The sequence below is a fragment of the Schistocerca serialis genome, chromosome 9, assembly GCF_023864345.2.
Source record: "Schistocerca serialis cubense isolate TAMUIC-IGC-003099 chromosome 9, iqSchSeri2.2, whole genome shotgun sequence".
In the NCBI taxonomy this organism is placed as follows: Eukaryota; Metazoa; Arthropoda; class Insecta; order Orthoptera; family Acrididae; genus Schistocerca; species Schistocerca serialis.
In genome coordinates, this window is record NC_064646.1 from 107,781,141 (window position 1) to 107,801,878 (window position 20,738).

The window sequence follows — 20,738 nt, forward strand, 5'->3', positions numbered from 1 at the left end:
GATGGGACTGACGGATGACGTCTATGAAGTACAAAGAAGGGCAGCTCGTTTTGTATTATCGCGAAATAGGGGAGATAGTGCCACAGACATGATATGTGAATTGGAGTGACCATCATTAAAACAAAGGCGTTTTCCATTACGACAAAATCTTCTCATGAAATTTCAATCAGTAATTTTCTCCTCCGATTGCGAAAATAGGGAGAAATGATCATCACAATAAAATAAGAGGAACCAGGGCTAGCACAGAAAAATGTAAGTGCTCGTTTTTCACGCGTGCCGTTCGAGAATGGAACGGCAGAGATAGCTTGAAGGTGGTTCATTGAACCCTCTGCCAGACACTTAATTGTGAAAAGCAGAGTAATCAGGTAGATGTAGATGTAGACATTCCTGTGGAAAGACACTGTAGGATTGTAAATAATTCTTCTTGGCTATATCATAATAAAGTGAACTAATATTTTTACATCTACATCCTCATCTACATGGATACTCTGTAAATCAAATTTAAGTGCCTGGCAAATGGTTCATTGAATCTTCTTCACAACAATTCTCAATCATTCCACCCTCGTACAGGGCGCGACAAAAGGAACACCTATATCTTTCCGTGGGGGCTCTGATTGCCCTTATTTTATAATGATGTTCGTTTCTCCCTATGTACAGGAGATCGGCGTCAACAAAATATTTTCGCATTCGGAGGAGAAGGTTGGTGACTGAAATTTCGTAGGAAGATTCCGCTACAACGAAAAATGTTACGTTCACCCCAAATCTTGCACCATTTCAGTGACACTCACTCCCCTGATTTCGCGATACTACAAAAAGTGCTGCCCTCCTTTCAACATTCTCGATGTATTCCGTCAATCCTATCTGATAGGGATCCCACACCGCGCAGCATTTTCTAAAAACAGGACGGACAAGCGTAGTGTAGGCAGTTTCTTTAGTAGTTCTGTCACATTTTCTAAATGTCCTGCCAATAAATCACAGTCTTTGGTTTGGCGTCGCCACAACATTTTCTGTGTGTTCCCTTCCATTTAATTTGTTCGTAATTGTAATTCCTAGGTATTTAATTGAATTCACGGCCCTTAGATTTGACTGATTTATCGTGTAACCGACGTTTAACAGATTCCTTTTAGCAGTCATGTGGATGACCTCACACATTTTGTTATTTAGGGTAAATTGTCAACTTTTGCAAGATACAGATATCTTTTCTAAATCGTTTTGCAATTTGTTTTGATCTTCTGATGGCTCTACTAGTCGATAAACGACAGCATCATCTGCAAACAACCTAAGACGGCTGCTCAGATTGTCTCCTAAATCCTTTATATAGATAAGGAAAAGCAAAGGGCCTATAACACTACCGCGAGGAATGCCAGAAATCACTTCTGTTTTACTAGGTGACTTTCTGTCAGTTACGACGGGCTGTGACTTCTCTGACAGGAAATCACGAATACAGTCACATAACTGAGACAGTATTCCACAAGCACGCAGTTTCATTACAAGCCACTGTTTGGGTACAGCGTCAAAAGCCTTCTGGAATCAATTTGAGATCCCTTTCCATAGCGCTCATCATTTCGTGTGAGTAGAGCTAGTTGTGTTTCACAAGAACGGTGTTTTCTAATCCGTGTTGTCTGTGTGTCAAAAGACCGTTCTCTTCAAGGTAACTCATAATATTCGAACACAATATGTTTTCCAAAATCCTACTGCATATCGACGTTATCTATATTAACCTGTTTTTAGTGGATTACTCCTACTACCTTCCTTGAATATTGGTGTGACCTGTGCTACTATCCAGTCTTTGGTACGGATCTTTCGTCCAGCCAACGGGTGTATGTGACTGTTTAGTATGGAGCTATTGTATCAACATACTCAGAAAGGAAGCTAACTGGTATACAGTCTGGACCGGAAGACTTGCTTTTGTTAAGTGACTTATGTTGCTTCACTACTCCGAGGATACCTGCTTCTACGTAAGTCATGTTGGCAGCTGTTCTTGATTCGAATTCTGGAATATTTACTTCGTTTTCTTCGAGGAACGAATTTTGGAAGGCTGTGTTTAGTAACTCTGCTTTGGCAGCACTGTCGTCGATGGTATTTCCTTTGCAATCTCGCAGAGAAGGCATTGATTGTGTCTTGCCTCTAGGATACGTCACATAGGACCAGAAACTATTCGGATTTTCTGCCATGTTTCGAGACGAAGTTTCGTTGTGGAAACTATTACAAGCTTCTCGCGTTGAAGTCCACGATAAATTTCGAGCTTCTGTAAAAGATCGCCAATCTTGGAGATTTTGCTTCCGTTTAAGTTTGGAATGTTTTTTAGTCGTTCCTGCAACCGTGTATGGACCCGTTTTAAGTACCAAAAAGGGTCAGCTCCGTCATTTGTTAGTTTATTTGGTATAAATCTCTCAATTGCTGCCGGTAATATTTCTTTGAATTCAAGCCACATCTGGTCTACACTTATGTTATTAATTTGGAACGAGTGGAGATTGTCTCTCAGGAAGGCGTCAATGAATTTTTATCAGTTTTTTTTCTGAATAGGTGTATTTTTCGTTTATTTTTGGAGGATTTGGGGGTTACAATATTCAATCTCGCTATGCCAACCCTGTGTTCACTAACCCCTGCATCCGTATAGATGACAGTTATTAGTTCAGAATTATTGTTGATAAGAAGTGAAATGTGTTTTCAGAACCGTTTGCTATTCGCGTATGCTCATGAACTAATTGCTAGAAATAAAATTCATAGAATGCATTTAGCGTAATTACGGATGAGTTTTAAGCGGACCTCGTGATTTAAACATATAATTTCGCCAACATATCGAGGGTAAATTAAAGCCATCACCAACTATAATCGTATGAGTCGGGTACGTGCTACAAATCAAACTCATGTTTTCTTTGTAGCTCTCAGTAATAGTATCATCTGAATTGGGAGGTCGGTAAAGGGATCCGATTATCATTTTATATGGATTGGCAAGAATGACCTCTGCCCAAACTAACTCACAGGAAGCATCTACTTCAATTTCGCGATAAGTTAAACTACTTCTGACAGCAACAAACACGTCACCGCCAACCGTGTTTAGCCTGTCCTTTCGGAACACCGTTAGGTTCCTCGCAAAAATTTCTGCTGAACTTATCTCCAGCTTTAGCCAGTTTTCAGTGCCTATAACGATTTGAACATCAGTGCTTTCTATTAGCGCTAGGAACTCTAATACTTTCCCAATACAGCTACGACAATTTAGAACTGTTATACCGACTTTTCTTTATTTACGTTCTTTCTGTGTTCGGCCTGCACACTTTAAGAATGAAGCCCTTTTTGTATTTTCCCGAGACCCTCTAACCTAAAAAACAGGCCGGTCCACGCCACACGTCCCCTGCTACCCGTGCAGCCGCCTACTGCGTGTAGTGGACTCCTGACCTATTCATGTGTTGTTATAGTACCCACTTGGTCTACACCGCCCGGTTAGCCGTGCAGTCTAACGCACTGCTTTCCGGCATGGAAGGCGTGCCGGTCCCTGGCACGAATCCACACAGCGGATTAGTGTCGAGGTCCGTTGTACCGGCCATTCTCTGGTTGGATTTAAAGGAAGATTAAGCATCTGCCTAGGCAAATGCCGGCTGGTTCCCCTTATTCCGCCTCAGTTAAACTATGTCGGATATTGCTGTGCAAACACTGTCTCCACGTACACGTACACCATAATTACTCTACCATGCAAACGTTGGGGTTACAGTCGTTTGGTGTGAGATCTTCCCGCGGAAGTCCACTGGGGGCCGAACCGCACAATAACCCTGGGTTCGGTGTGGGGCGGCGGTGTTGTCATTGGACTGCTGTAGCCTGTTGTGGGGTTGTGTACCATTGCAAGCTATGGCGGCACGGAGCCTCTCCGTCGTTTCTAGGTCCCCGATTTAATACAATACGATGACCACTTGGTCTCCTCGCGCAGTAATGTACAGAACCCGCCATTGCGCTGATGACTGTGTTTTTGTCCGGTATAACAGTTACATCGCAGAATTTATATAACGCTGCATCCAGTTTGTTAGAGGAACAAAGAAATGTATTGGCATTAAAGAATTGGCAGCGAAATTTTCTATGATTTTTCTTAGATCGATCTGCTAGTTTAAAACAATCTGAGCATGTTTTGTTTCGTTACATTTCTTATAATTTCTGTTTCTTCGAAAATATTTAGTAAGCAGAATTTTCCGACGATATGTAGGACAGATAATCATTGTGTCACGTCACTGGCTGTGTTGATTTGTTCTTTTAAATTTGTACTAAACGAAGACACATTCGAGCCAGTTGGGTTCAGATGTTCTTTATATCTTGTTTTTTTTTAATTTTTTTTAATGTATCTTTTGTGTAATACCGATACCGCTGATAACGGTAAGCACCCGAAAATAGTTAGGTAAAGTAAAACACCAGTAAGAAAGTAGTTTCTGTCGAACATTTAATTACTACTGTCCCATATTTACAATTTCTACAAGACGTACGGTACCAAGACATTAATAATTAAAACTACTTGGGGAAGGTTGAGCTACCAGCCTATGGTTGCACTTGCGTCCTGGAACCACAAAGCTCAGCATCAGGAGAACATACACCGAGCATGCAGGGCAACTCACAGTATCGCGTTCCATTCCGGAAACTATTAACTCCTGCCACGTGGCCGTTTTTAATGCTTAAGTTCCACATTCTGTTAGCCAACCCGAAATGGAAGGATGTCAGCTCTGCATGGTTTGGAGAGTGCTGTAAAAGGGTCATTCGAATTTAGATAGCATGGTCTTCCGTCATTGACATTCCTGTTCGTAAAAAAGTTAATGACTGCAGTTAAGCATCTATTAGGGCGCATTGCGTATGGTGTGGCGGTGAGTAACGGTTGTTCCCCGCAGTATACTCGCTGCAAATACCCAACTTCTAACGTCAGATTTATGAGCGTATAGTTCCGATCTTAATGCAACAGAGTTATCATTTCCACTAGGGTAACAACGTATCAGTGAATACGGGTGTAGCACAAAGTAAGAAGCAAGAAAAGGTTTGAGGTCTCGAGAAAGTTACGCCGCCAAGAAGTATCGTGTCGCAGTGTTCTGGGAAACGGGCAAAACACGGAGAGGAGTCTTGTGGGGCGGCGGCTGAGTAGCTCGCACTCAGGAAATTAGTGTCCGCGATCGGTAGCAGCGCCGCCTGTAATTCCGCGATTCACTCGGGCCGTGATTTCGCGCGGCCGCCACGCGAAGGGGACATTAACTGGCTGAGCGTCTGAAACACGAGACGGCCATCAGTCACTGTCCGCGGCGGACTTTCAAGGCCGGCCCAATTACCCAAAGTTTCTGCGGCAAGGTCTCTGCTCACCACATCAGCCGTATTGGATGACCCACTTGACACTGGCAACAGCTGACTGATGTAAGCGACATTAACTCGGTTCAGTGGAACCGAAACTGTAACTTGTTTCTACGAACTCAGCATTTATGCAAGCTATTCACAGCCCTAAGAGCATTCTTGAAATCATACAATTAAGTTGCAGTTGGATATTCATTATGGTCAGCAATGGTCAGCAGTCATCATCATCATCAGAATCATCATCATCATTACTATCAACATCGCATCACAATCCTCATCATTTCTTCTTCTTCTTCATCTTCATCACTATTCACATCATCACTATCATCAGCTTCATTTTCTTCATCATCATCAGGAACATCATCAACGCTGTCATCACTATCACTATTAACACCATCATCAATGTAGTCATTATCATCACCACTGTCATCATCATCACTGTGTTCATCATCATCACTATCACTGTTGGCATGCTTCATCATGGTGACCGTCATCATCACTACCTTGAGCAATTGGACATTCAATGCGAGATAAAAGCCCCATTTTCCAACAGTTAGATTTTCGGCAACTGTGGCACTCCTGTTTCTTTCCTGCCATCATCTACCCACCTTTCATTACCTCCTTGTCTTTGAGTTTCCCTATCTCTTGAGATCCAGCAAAGAACTTACTTGACCATTTACTACCAGTTCACACAGTTACATTTCCCACTAACCCACATTTCATTTTCATCACACAGCTAGTTACACTTCCACTTACCTCATCCTTCGGTCCATTTGTTTGTTTTGCAATCTTTTCTAATAATTCAACACAAACATGTTTCCATTCCTAGTTGAACTCCCCTTATTTATGGAACTGTTTTCGTATTGTTAATGTCACTGTCATATAAAAATTTGGTAATAAACACTGATTTCCGTTTTCAGACATATCAGAAACACAGTTTTGAAAACTAGTTTCCCAAGGAACGATCTGAATTATGTTCACTCTTTTCTTCACTCCTTTCCCTCCCATCCTCTCCTAGTTTTCAGCTCTGTTGAATTCGTTGTCGATCTGCACAATTTATTTTTCGGTATGTTGCTAAATGCATTATTTTATCGCACGTGAGACTGCTTTCAAACCTGCTCCTGTTCCATTTACAAGTGTTTCCTATCCGTTTTTCCAGTTTAAGAATCTCATTTCTTCTCCTGGGAAACAGAGACTGGTTTTTTTTTATATGTAATCTCGTTACATGGATGCCTGAAGTTCTATATCTCTAGCTTGGAAGTAGCTGCTTTGAGTCCTGGCGATGGAAGAAATTTCCACCGCCAATATCTGGCCTAGAATAGGGCAAAGAGGTGACGCCATGAAGTTCTTGATCACATATCTTTCCACCAATGACCCAGATTAAATTTAAAAGCTCTCCCGATGAAGTCATGAGAGAAAGTTAGTATTAACGTTTCGGTGAGTAACGTTGTCTATGGTAGTGAGATTACTGGACGAAGCACCTTTGACTGGATACCCTCGCCATCTGTGGCCAAGACAATGTGTTGGAAAACGTGTGCAACTGGATTCATGCGAATGTATGATGCAGCTATTGACTTTGATTAGGCGTAGCCACCGTTAGGAGGTATGACGTGTCATGATTATTCTAGCAACAAGAGAAGCTCGTTTCATTTTAAAATATGTAGATATTTGTAATGTATTATGTGACACTGTAATGTAGCTGTAGTTGCGATAATTTTGTTATGTACCTGAGGACTTGTCTAATTTAACTGCTACATGAAAGAGGGAACATTTCGAACATTATGGTTTATATAAAATAAACAGTAAAAGGTTCGTGTAAGAGGATGTCACAACAATTTAGCACTACTGAATACTACGGATTTTGAAGTAAAGATCGATAGAAATGAGAAAATGGTGTAGGCAGGGACGAGGTATTACAGTAACGGTGGCTGTGCGATGTGAGCTCTAAGTAGGCTGTTGTGGTATGACCAAAGTTCAGTGGATATCTGGAAGAAAAGTTTTGAACACACGCAAGATACGCCGTGTAAGAACTCATTTTATTATAGTAAGAAACACTAATAGAAGAGGACGTAAACTTGTGTATATGCGTACTTGGAGTAAGTGAAAGACTCGTCAGTTACGCAATGGTTGAAATGTGTTAACCTAACGTCATAGTATTCAGGCTGAATAACATTAGTAGTTCTGCTACCTCAAAACTATTTTGGAAGTTTGTAATCAATATTGTCTATATGAAGTATACCACAGTCATTCATTGGTTATATCATAATACAAACTTGTTTCAGTCTCATTATGGGTGAAAATGTGTTTTGTTGTAAAGAGGACTGATGCACGTTGCATGAAAGACAGAAATTATGTTTACTTACCAGTTTAAAACTTTTTTTGGGAACTCTGGAACCACCACTGGAAGTTTAGCCGCTGTAGTTACTAAAAGCTGTGAACTGATCTTGATTGTCTATGATTACTGGGTCGATTTGAGTAGATAACTTCCAGAAAAAACCGTTGTCTTGCTAAAAGTGAAGTTTATGCAAAATTATAAGTAGTGCCGCTAAATACCAACTACACAAATGTCACCCGATCTACAAAATTCAAAACCACTGCTGGCTGTTTTCATGTGGTCGCAAAGGGCATATAGTGTGGGTGAAGTATACGTGAGAAATAATTGAGGACGAGCGGAGTAAGTGCTACTCTAAAGTGAAGCGATTGGGCCAGGGGAGTAATTATCGGCATGCCATATCAAACCAACAAATAAGTTAAGAAAAATAAAAAAAAACATGGAAGTTTTTTATTCACCTAGCCCCCTATATATTTACTAAAAGTCTGTAATGAGAATTCTCAAAAAAACTGTGCACAATGACCTTAAATGCCACTCGGCGCTCAGTGTAGTAATAACAAGCTCAGTGTGAAAAAAAAGGATTGTGAACATAGTGGCCGAAGGAAACAATGATATATTCTTTAAAAAAGATCTCAAAACAGTGCAAATGGCGATTTATTCTACTTGGGTACCAATGACACTTCAACAATCGTCTCAAAGACAATCTAATGTTCACTCTGAGGTGGCAACGATGCTGCCATCGCCGGCATCGAGAATGTAATGTATTGCTTGAACGAAAGGTAATCCACACAGAATACGTGTGCCCGCATGACACTGTATCTATGTACATTTACTAACCATCGAGGGGTGTGTAAGTGATAAGAGGTGCAATTCTCTGTCACAGGTGTGATATGCGACCAGAGTGTAGTAGCGTTGTTCGTGTTTAGTGACGTGACCAGACCTGGCATGGCGTGTAAGGGACGTGAACAGCGTCAGATGTTGAGAGATCACTGCGAAGGAAGCAGAGATGCCGAGTACCCCTGCGAGGCAGCGTTATCAGTACAGTTTGAAAGGAGCCTGATTGTGGGTGTCCATTGGCCAGCTGGTCTAGCCGTGGAATTCTCAGATCTGTGGGTCATTCAGATGTGACAGTGGCCTGATGTTGGAGTGCGTGGGAAATTGAGAGCAGGCATACTCGCCGTCAAGATTCCAGCCACACACGTCTAGCCACCACAACGGAGGATCGCTGTACTGCAAGCACTTCACATCTGCGCCTCTTGTCCGAGATCAAGTAATGAACGCCATGGAATATTCTGTGTCATCTCGCGCCACTGGTCGGGGCATACCAGCAACTGGACTATGGAATTATCGTCCCATGCGTCGGCAGTCCTGACAAATGTGCGACGCATTGTGTTGAGGTATGAAACGGGATCCTGATCTAACCCAGATGACTATCGCTGGCGGTATGGCGGGGACATTGGGAGAGATGCCAATCTTCCAGTGTTTTGCAGGGGCATATCAGTGTTATTCTTGGTGTCATGGTGGTGGCTGATAGAAAGTGTGTGAACTCTGGCGGCACAATGGTATGGCACGGACATGCTGAGTCCTTATGTGTTACCTCGTATGTAGGAATATCGCGGTGCCATTTTGACACACGTCAATGCTCGTAGGCACATGGTACGCCCCTCTACGAACAGTCTCTGGGACGTTGAAATATTTCTGTGGCAACCAAGATCCCCAGATCTTTCGCTAATAGAACGAATGTGGGACCAACGCAAACAAAATCGCTATCCAAGTGCCAGTATCTACGACGTTCACCAACCTGTAACCAACTCATGCTGTTCCATTTCTGTCCACCTCAATTTCATTTTCATTACGAGTAATTACTTTTTCTACTCAGTTTAACTTTGATATGTTTCTTTCCCAATATCTTCCAATAATTCCATAATGACAACGTTCAATTGTTAGTGGAGCTGCCCTTCGATCCGGATTGGTTTTCGAATTGATAGTCTCACTGTCATAAACAGAAACTGGTGATACAAACCGATTGTAGACTTCCGTTTTCACACATCAAAAACTAAATTTAGAAAACTAGTTTTCCCGAGCGGTTGTAGGCGCTACAGTCTAGAACCGCACGACCGCTACGGTCGCAGGTTCGAATCCTGCCTCGGGCATGGATGTATGTGATGTCCTTAGGTTAGTTAGGTTTAATTAGTTCTAATTTCTAGGGGACTGATTACCTCAGAAGTTAAGTCCCATAGTGCTCAGAGACATTTGAACCAACTAGTTTTCCAAGGAGCACTAGAACAGATACACAAAGAGTTCTGTCTCTTAGAAGAATTTATGAGATGTCGAGAGTAATGAGGCCAATGGCCAGGGCCACTACAGCAGTAGTGTTTGGATAAGTTGAGAATTGGGGTCTGATTGGAGGTGTGCTGACTGCTACGGTCGCAGGTTCGAATCCTGCCTCGGGCATGGGTGTGTGTGATGTCCTTAGGTTAGTTAGGTTTAAGTAGTTCTTAGTTCTAGGGGACTTATGACCTAAGATGTTGAGTCCCATAGTGCTCAGAGCCATTTTTTTTTGGAGGTGTGCTAGGGTAGTTCGTGCAGTGGTAGTGACCATTATGTCAAATGTGTGTGAATTTCTAAGGGACCAAACAGCTTAGGTCATCGGTCCCTAGACTTTCACATTACTTAAAGTAACTTAAACGAACTTATGCGAAGAATACAAACACCCATGCCTGAGGAAGGACTCGAACAACTGTGTCCGGATGGCGAGGTAGTCAGCGCATCTTCCTAGTGAGCAGGAGACTCGCGTTCGAATCCCAGACTAGCACAGATTTTCAACTTGCCCCATTGATATAAATCTGTGCCAACTGGCAGCTAATGTCTTTAATTCCTTTGTGTCTTGGGACATGCAGATGGCGGATACTTATGTCAGATGGCGTTGTCAGTACCGGAGAGAGTTTGAAAGGGACCTAATTGTGTCTCAATTTGCCGGCAAGTCGAATCGTGGAATTTCCAGATTTAAGAACGATCTGGATACGGTTGGTTGGTTGATTTGAGAAGGGGACCAAACACGAAGATAATCGGTGCCATCGGATTACAGAAGGATGGGAAAGGAAGTTGGCTGTGCCCTTTCAAAGGAACTATTCCATCATTTGCCTGAAGTGATTTAGGAAAATCACGAATAAAGCAAATTCAAGATGGTCGGACGAGAATTTGGATGTGACTGTGGCCCAATGTTGGACTGCAAGTGAACTTTTGGGCAGGCACAATCGTCGCCAAATTTCAGGTGGACCACACCTGACCATCGCGGGGGACGACCTCTGTACTATGCACCAAGCTCATAGCAACAACTTTACATCTGCGCCTAGACTGCCGTTCATACCAAAACACAAACGGCTGTTTTAGATTGGTGCCGTGATGAATGACATCACATTGCATCCAGTGATGAGTCGAAGCTCTACACTGTCCAGGATAACCATCGTCGGCGAGCTACATCGGCGACTTGGGAAGAACCCCCACACTTCCACTGTTTTGTAGGGACGCAGTGGTGTTACTGATGACGTCGTGGTGTGGGTAGCTATTATGAATAACTACAGCTGGTAGTGACTGAGGGCTCTCTGGTACCACGACGGTACATAGTTGCGGGACAACTTGCCTCCACACAGGATACAATGGCTTTACAGTGTGACATCCTTCCGTAACGAATTTTCAGTGCATTACGGATACAAATGCTATTACATGCTATTGCTGTGTAACGAGTCACTATCGACCGATGGTCCTTTACGCAAAAATATTCAGAAAATTTCCCTGAGAAACCTCCGACATTCTATCGGTAGAATACGGGTTGATCCTGTGCCACTCAATAGCGTGTTCGTGAAAGCTCAATTTGCTCCGCAGCAACCCCCGGCCACCTACTTGTGGCGGTTGTGTTTCTGTATAGCCCTGGGTCTCCAACAAATATTGAGAAAGTTTAGTAGCGTGGTTGGGAGTTTCTGGCGAAACTGTGTGGCGAGGGGCTGTCAGTCGCTCTCTATCCCACTGTTTTGTTTTGAGAAGACCGACAATGCCTGAAAACGTTTTTCCTGGCGTAATGTTACCATAATTATTTAGGAATATTCTCCACGCAGAAATTGTAGATACATTTTTTCTTTGTTTAGGAAATGTTGTCGACTACATATGTATCTGTCCTCCACAAGCCACTATATGAACTGTGGCAGAGAGTACTTTGTGCATGCCGGTCAAAGTGGCCGTGCGGTTAAAGGCGCTGCAGTCTGGAAACGCAAGACCGCTACGGTCGCAGGTTCGAATCCTGCCTCGGGCATGGATGTTTGTGATGGCCTTAGGTTAGTTAGATTTAACTAGTTCTAGGTTCTAGGGGACTAATGGCCTTAGCAGTTGAGTCCCATAGTGCTCAGAGCCATTTGAACCATTTTGAACTTTGTGCATCCCAGTCACTTCCTGTTTTCTTCTTTTCGTCGAGAATGCTTTGTAGGAAGGATTATTGATGGTAAACCTGCCAGTGAACTCCAATTTAAATGATTCTATTTTGTGTTTCTGTCGTCATACAGAGGTAGCAGGAAGCAAAGATATTAACAGGGTTGCATTTTTTTAGTTCAACAATTTTTTATTGAACAAAACGAGAATTACACGTACGATAGAATGGTGTTTTATCTACACATCCCATTTTTCCACGTAATTTCCATCCAGTTCTTTGGCCTTCCTCCAGCGCGAAACAAGGGCGTGTATGCGCTTTCGGTTCCAATCCTTATCCTGGTGGCGCAGCCATTGCTTCACAGCGCCAACTGCCGAGTCGTAATGCATCTGACTTCGTGAATGACAATAGCAGCTCACTGGAACATGTCAGGTGTGACAGCCGTAGGATAGTCTCCCCGACCGTTGCAAATCGTGTTCTGCCAAACCGCCTCCTGATGACGTCACCCTCCGTGCCCATCGACTAGCTGTGCTTCTGACGACAGCAGGTGCTCCATAGGCTTTTCACTAGCGTTTGTGAATATTTCCACGGTTTTTTTTTCTCTGCAGCGAGAAATTCAATGACGGCACGTTGCTTGTAACGTACATTACCTACAGTCGCCATTTTGAAACTGTCCTGCAGCTACGCTATCTGTCGGAAGTGATAGAAACTTGGCGTGCTCATCGAGGAGACTTCAAATACTACATACGTTGTGTTTTGCATTCGTAGCATTGTTTCCGGCTGAGAAAAAAAGTGCGGTGCGTTACGTTCTGGGCAACCCTCGTATTTACTCCGATAGGAACGTACGCACTCTGAATTTTAAACGTACACCAAACCATCATGCACAACGCCTTTCTTGCAATATCTGCTACTGGATTTGGCTCAGGATGTGTCATATTTCACGCTTCCTATACGAAGGAAATCTGCTGCTCTTCTTTGCTCCGCTTTTCATTTCCTCTGTCGATCCTATTTCGTACAGATGTCAGACTGACGAGTAGTTGTACAAGATGGCAACCAGTCAAGGAATATTTACGCAATTCGTTTAAAAAATTGTTTCGGAAGCCTCAATGAAGTCTTTACAAGTTTTCCCCCAGAGTAACTTCGGCTGTGGCTTCATGACCAAAGCTGTCCGCCTTTCGGAACCAAGGCAGTTCTGTTCTGTTAAAACGACTGACAAGAGACACCTTCAGCCCTCTGCTGAAGTTGGTAGCGAATTCATGCCATCGGTTTAGCCTATAGCATGCGTGGGAGGCAGGTCATGTGTGTGGATGTTGGAAGGATCTGGAGAGAAAAACTCAGTTGTTTCTCTCTCTTGTGATCCAGACCTCGACTAGAACAGACTTCTTTCTTGGAAGGCAGAACCTCCGGCTCTGCAGCCCATGACCGGCCGCCAACAGATCTTAACACGAACAATCTGCCGTCCCCTGGCCCCCTTTCTTTAGTTTGTTGGTCCACCTAGACTGGCACGCACCTGCTAACTCCCTACCCTAAGCGCGCCCCTTGTATACAAGACACTGAAGTGTATTCTCTTTATTTGATCATATTATCTGTTATGTCACTTAACATCAGCCCTTCAGGCCCACTGATAAGTTCTGACCGCTCGACCACCTGTACACAATATTCAGCCATTGGTCAAACAAGGCTTTTACAAGCTACTTCCTTTGGAAGGGTACTTTACTTCCTGGGGACTCTTACAAAGAATCTGAGTTTGTCATCTGCCTTACCTGTAACTAATTTAATGTGGTCGCTCTATTTTAAATAGCTCCATACAAATATTCCTATTTATTTACCTACTGTGAATTCCTCCAGTGATTGTTCTGCAGTCGTGAATTATTCAGCAATGGGGATTCCTGCTTATTTCTGCGTAATAAGTTATATTTGTTTTTCTCGGTGGACACCTGCCACTCCTTGTACCAAGAGCCAATGCGCTACAGTTTTTCCCGCATTTCGCTGGAACAGCTCCAGCGTAACGACTTCTCTGTATACAGCAGCGTCATTCGCGAGAAGCCTTATGGAACTTTCAAAGTTATCTAATAGGTCATTTATATGCATATCGTAAAAAGCAGTGCTCCTATGATACCTCTTAGGCCATTCCCAAGGTTACGTTTACACTGGAAGATTTCTATGCGGTAATAATCACACTCTGTGTTCTGTTTGCTAAGAACTCATCGATAGACTCACAAAGCTGGTCTGATATTCCACACGCTCGTATTTTATTTATCAGCTGATAGCGGAGAACTGTACTGAGTGCTTCTGGAAGTCCAGTAACAAGATACCTATCTAGGTGCCTTTATTCACTGCGTTCTGGGTTTCCCGGAGGAACGGAACCAACATATTATGGAGAAAGGCAAAGGAAAGTCCTGTGTGCATGGGTCAAGTCTCATTTTAGCAATGGAGTTAAGACATGTCGTCGGGGCTAAAGCACTTAGGTTGGAACTTGAATAGTGGCAAGACTGCTGTGGAGACACTATGCAATGGACTCTACTACTGTCGCTCAGAGCACACGTTGTCAACATACCTACCTTACCTCCGAACAAATGGACACGCCTGTCCCACGTCACCGTGGTGTTCACAATCGAGGGAAACACAGTCACTTGTGAGCGAGCGGTCTAACGTAACGATGTCACTATGTTTTCGAAACAGGAAGAACTAAGTTGGATCAAGACTGAATGTGCCAGAAGTCGTACAGCACGGCAGTGTCATCAAGGTCTTCAAAAGGCCTGCTGGGAATCGACATTGCCGTACAGAACAGTGGCACTTTGGTTAAAAGCCATCAACGATGGCTAGAAAACTGTGGCAGACATGCGTCGTGCAGGTCGTCCTAGCGTCTCTGAAGAAGAAGCGCTTGCTGTTGCCGCGTTAGTGGACAGTGATCGACGCCCTACGATTCGTGAACTCGCCCACGAAACCGGATTAGCGCGTACGACTGTCCTTCGCATCCTGAAGGACCGCCTGGGCATGCGAAAAATGGGTTCCACAGGACTTGACAGAAATGCAGAAATGGATGTGTTACGACGCTGCTCAGACGCACTTGGAGCGCTATGAGCGCGAAGGAGAGGCTGTCTTACGCTGTATCGTAACACTGGATGAGACATGGGCCACTTCGTACGAGCCAAGACTGAAACGCCAATCCAGCGAATGGCGTCATTATGGGTCGCCGCGAAAGTCGAAAGTGCGTCAGAGCCCCAGTATGGTGAAAGTTATGGTGATTCTCGTGTGCGACTGTGATGGTGGTATCCTTACGCATCACGTTCCTCCACCGCGACAGTCAATGCACAATCGCACTGTTCGTTTTTGGAGCATCATCTGCGACCTGCTTTGCGAAAGAAGCGGCGACACTTTCTACGCAGCCCACCCACCCTTTTGCACGAAAATGCGCGGACGCATACAGCGCAAGCTGTGCTGCTTTGTTCGGTCGATGGGACTGGGAAGTACTGTACCACCCACCATACTCCCCGGACTTACGTCCTTGTGGCTTTGATTTCATTTCGAAGGCGAAGGAACCACTTCAAAACTGTTCCAGAGATTCGACAGGCAGGAGACCGCTGCATTCGCACCATCAACAGAACAGGCACTGCTAACGGCATACTATGCCTTCCACATCGCTGGTAACGGGCTCTACACAACGCTGGTGACTTCTTTGAAGGACAGTAACAGGTGCAAATATGTAACTCCTTTGTATTGGTTGTGAATAAATAGTTGCCACTATTGAAGTTCCAACCCTCGTATCAAGAAGTATTAAAGTGTTTGCACAAACTCAAGTGAAATCGTAGCAGTACTATGATTCGAGAGGCTGTGCAACTAGTAAGAGTATTCTGCACAAGCGATGAAAGATAATGCGGCTTTTACACTACAGAGGTATTAGCGGAATACAGGGTAGTATCACACACGAAAACTTTTTTAAACTTACAAAATTTTGCAAAAGTTGAATTGGAACTCGTTCACACTAAACAGGACTGTGACGCGTCAATTAATGGATTTATGAAATATATCACCTTAACTTTTTAATATTATTTCCAGCCGGCCGCTGGAGGCCGAGCGGTTCTAAGCGCTTCAGTCTGGAGCCGCGTGACCGCTACGGTCGCAGGTTCGAACCCTGCCTCGGGCATGGATGTGTGTAATGTCCTTAGGTTAGTTAAGTTTAAGTAGTTCTAAGTTGTAGGGGACTGATGACAACAGATGTTAAGTCCCACAGTGCACAGAGCCATTTGAACCATTTTATTATTTGTACCTCTTGCATTTTGATCGTTTATGTTTTTCACGAGTTGTAGCGGATATGAAACTGTAATGGGGGAAAAAGATATTTTCGTTGCAAAACAGTTTTAAAAGGATCGTAAATGATTATGAAGGTGATCTTACCCATCAGCTCACCTAGTGTGTCACAGAATGTGTCTACTTGTTTCTTGTTGAAACCTGCTCCTTGCTGCATACTAGTGGTTTAAACTGTTATGTAGCCTAAAGGCGTAGCTCCGGCGCCTGTCATTGACACCGCAAAGACAGTCCTTGCCATCGGAGCGTCACTGGCCACACCAATGGGATGGAAGTAGCGCGACACGCCCACACAGAGTTCTCTGCTCCACCGTCGGCGGGCTGCCTCGGAGCAGACCGACACACGGTCACGTGAGGTCAGTTGTACGGCAGGCTACGTTCCAATCAACACCTAGTCCACAAAAAGCAGCGAGAACAGAACCGCAGCCGGCGTCAACAGAGACAACCAGTTACACTCTTCAAGTCAATCTGCAAGGCCTTGCATAGATTTGTGAACTTGGTCTTGAACAGTGCTGCAAGAAAGTGTTTCTACTGAACAGTGATTCGAGTTGCATTAGCAGCGACAGTCTGTTTCATCACAAGTGCAAGACTGGTCCTTTCATTGTATATAGATATAATTAGGTATGATCCACAGTCAAAGCAAAGAAGAAGTTGTATAACCATAGATAAGTGTTCATTTTGATTGTAAATATACTTCCATTCTTACATTTTACTCGTGTAATAATCTTGTCAGTTATCACCTGTCCAGAATCCGCCACTGTAGCTGAGAGAACAGCACTCCGGCTTGTCATGCAGGGGGACCCGTGCTCGATTTCCGGCTGGGTTGCAGATTTGCTCCGTTTAGGGAATGGGTGTTTGTGTCGTCTTCATCATCATCATTTCACCCTCATCGACGCGCAAGTCGCCGAACTGGCATCACCTCAAAACACTTGCACCAGGCATTCCAGTCTACCTGCTGGGAAGCCCTCCTGTTCAGAACATGTTCGTCCAAACAGTCGTCAATGTTAAATCTTTCGTTTTTGTTCTACTGAACTCATTTTTTTCAGTTGCTCTGCAGATTTGTACACTCGATTTAAGAACTCATGTTTACTCAAAGGCATGACGTGGCTGTCTGAAATTTGTAACATCATTGTAGAATACTGTTTGCAAGATATGTATTCGCAGCTGCGAATATGGGGAATCATTAGCTGTATAATGGAATGACGACAGTGATAATTTGTGCTGGAACCGGGATTAGAAACTGGATTTCCCGCTTATCGCAAGCAGACGCCTTAACCACTTTTTTTGTTTGTATTCATTTTTGTGGTTATTGTTCGTTGCATTTGGTCAGGGCGGATTCCACATAACACCCTTTCAGGTTCATCCTTGATTCCTTCACTTAGTTTTTTAATTACAGAGGGCAGCCAGTCCTGTGACCGAACACGCTGAGCTACCGTACCGGCTAATCACTTCGGCTATCCGTACACGCTTCCTGGACCGACCCAAACTTCCAGAAGTTAGACTGTCTACATTCTTGTAAGGTGGTCCACTAAATTCTTCACCTAATACTCGCAAACATTACGTGGGTTCCCGTAACAGGAATAATTAGCCAATGAGAAACAGAGACCATTGTTGGTATAATCATGTGCCTAGGCCTGTAATACTTAAATACATGCCTCAAAGAACACACACTGTTGACGATCACAGCTTCACGAACTAGTTCGAAATGAATTCGCTGAATGCAAATTCTTTGGCATCAGCTGCATGAGAAATAGATTCAGCTACCCAGTAGTGATGTATGAAGATATTTGCCGGAGAGAGACCCAAATCCCGATTTCTCGCTCATCGCGAGCGGTCACCATAACCACATAGGTTATGAATTGAGAGCGTTAGGTGGACTACGTCAAAACGATGTGGACAGCGTGACGTATGGATGTCTGGATCGGTCCAGGGAGCATGCCCAGATAGCCAAAGTGGTTAGGGCGACCACTCATGATAAGCATTAAATCGGGATCCGAGTCCTGGTTTAAATGGCTCCAAGCACTATGGGGCTTAACAGCTGAGGTCATCAGTCCCCTAGACTTAGAACTACTTAAACTTAACTAACCTAAGGACATCACACACCTCAATGCCCGAGGCAGAATTCGAACCTGCGACCGTAGCAGCAGCGTGGTTCCGGACTGAAGCGAGTCTCGGTGCGGCTCAATTTTTGTATGTCTGTATTGGGTAGTACATACATACACAAAACAACTGATGTGAAGGAGTTAGCGACCAGCGAACTAATTCCGAAGCTCTCTGTTTTGTGAGGTACACCCGAAATTAATTTATCTAATTCAACTAGAACGTACTGCTGTGGGAGAGTAACATTGACGTTGTTACAACTTTTACCAATTATCACAGCCGACAATAGAGTGTTGTGTCTTAGAGAGTTGTGTCTTAAGTTACCGTAAAGATGTAACATTATGTACTTCCGAAGAAAACACAACACTCGAAACTGAAAGTCGCGCAGCGAAGAACTCACTAGGAACAGATAATCTGGAGCCACATAATCTTATCCCTCCGTAGTTCACATTGCGGAGGAGAAACACTTGCTGGCCTTAACCCTAGAGTTAACAGACAGTTTTTGTCCAACTCAATCACTGTCATATAAAGGGCTTATTTCAATAGTGGTACAAGTCTATTTTTGTTCATTCTGAGATACAGAGTTCTAAAGATAAATCTGAAAAATCTGCAGTTGAGATATCAGAAATATTCAGGACTCTGTATCTCAGAATGAACAAAAATGGACTTGTACCACTATTTAAATAAGCCCTTCTGAGATACAGAGTTCTAAAGTTAAATCAGAAAAATCTGCAGTTGAGATATCAGAAATATTCAGGACTCTGTATCTCAGAATGAACAAAACTGGACTTGTACCACTATTTAAATAAGCCCTTCATATAGAATCTGACCTTGTCCTACTTCGTCTATGCAGTCGCCTCTCCGTACATATTAAAATGCTCTGAAGATGGTTGAATTACCGACACAGATTACCAGACACAAGTGAACCGTGACTTGGAGTGCTTTTAGTGGCGTATAGCGAGTGGCGTAGAGACAGTGTAGACTCACCGACGACGTGCAGTGAGATGAAGTGGCTCATCTTGTTCTCGGTGCTGACCTGGCACTCGTACTGGCCGGCGTCGCGCGCCTGCACGTACTTTATCTGCAGCGTCCACGTATCCGTCGCCTCGACCAGAAACGCCTGGAACCGGTCGTCCGCGATGAACGTGTACCGGTCCACCGTCAGGATATGCGCGTCGCGCCGCCGGATCCACGACACCTGCCGGCAACAGTCACCACTTCAATCTCCCCGCTCTCCCTCTCACTGCCGGTCCCAGTCGAAACCTCCACCTACATGCAGCTTCATTGTTATATTGTGCAGACTTGTAAATATCACACATTTCACACAATATTTTAAAGAAATACATATACTGCCGGAAATGGGAAGTACTGTATCATACATATCTTCACCAAACGTTATCAAAATGATAGTTCAGTATTTCGAGGTCTGTGGAACATGTGGATCAAAACTTCATCCTCTTGCGACCTATCTTTCAACATTTTCAGTATAGAAGAAAGCCAACCCTAAAGATGAAGATTTTATTTTGTATTATTTATTTACTTCTCAAGTAAAGACCTCCTGCCTGTTATTATATAGCAGGTCATACAATGCATGATTTTACATGTTATACAAACTGAGTTTCATTACTAGTAGATTTCATTTGTTGAAAATTTTATATATATATATATATATATATATATATATATATATATATATACTTATGTACTTATTATATATATATATATATTTATTTATTTATTTATTATAAGTACTAATTCATATACAGAATTTTGTTAAAACCTGTTGTTAACTTAGGTAATGTTAATAAATAAATACTTAATAGGTTGTGCATGTATTTAAAATTAAAATTAAAACTGTATTTAATGGAAGAAACAAGAGATTGTCATTCATGGGTTCTCCTTGTAATGCGACCGGATTTTACGGACCTTATATGAGCTCGGTCCATAACAACAGTATGAGATCCTCAGAAAACTATATTATCAAAAAAAAGCAATTGCAGTAATCTCATGTCCCGAAAACTAACAAAACAATATCTACCAATATAAGGACAGGGGCATGCATAAATAACTTAAAGTGACCTGAATGAGATTTTCACTCTGCAGCGGCGTGTGCGCTGATATGAAACTTCCGGGCAGATTAAAACTGTGTGCCCGACCGAGACTCGAACTCGGGACCTTTGCCTTTCGCGGGCAAGTGGTCTACCATCTGAGCTACCGAAGCACGACTCACGCCTGGTCTCACAGCTTTACTTCTGCCAGTATCTC

The 20,738-nt window shown here is 43.4% G+C and overlaps 1 protein-coding gene across 1 annotated transcript in view; it reads right to left on the reverse strand.

The window, feature by feature from the left end:
- The window catches only part of LOC126419403 (protein sidekick-2-like), a 942,205-nt gene that overhangs the window by 39,507 nt on the left and 881,960 nt on the right, over window positions 1–20,738 (reverse strand). The window contains exon 4 of the mRNA XM_050086592.1: window positions 19,461–19,671. Coding sequence (XP_049942549.1) covers window positions 19,461–19,671 — 211 coding nt within the window. The remainder of the gene's footprint in view (window positions 1–19,460; window positions 19,672–20,738) is intronic.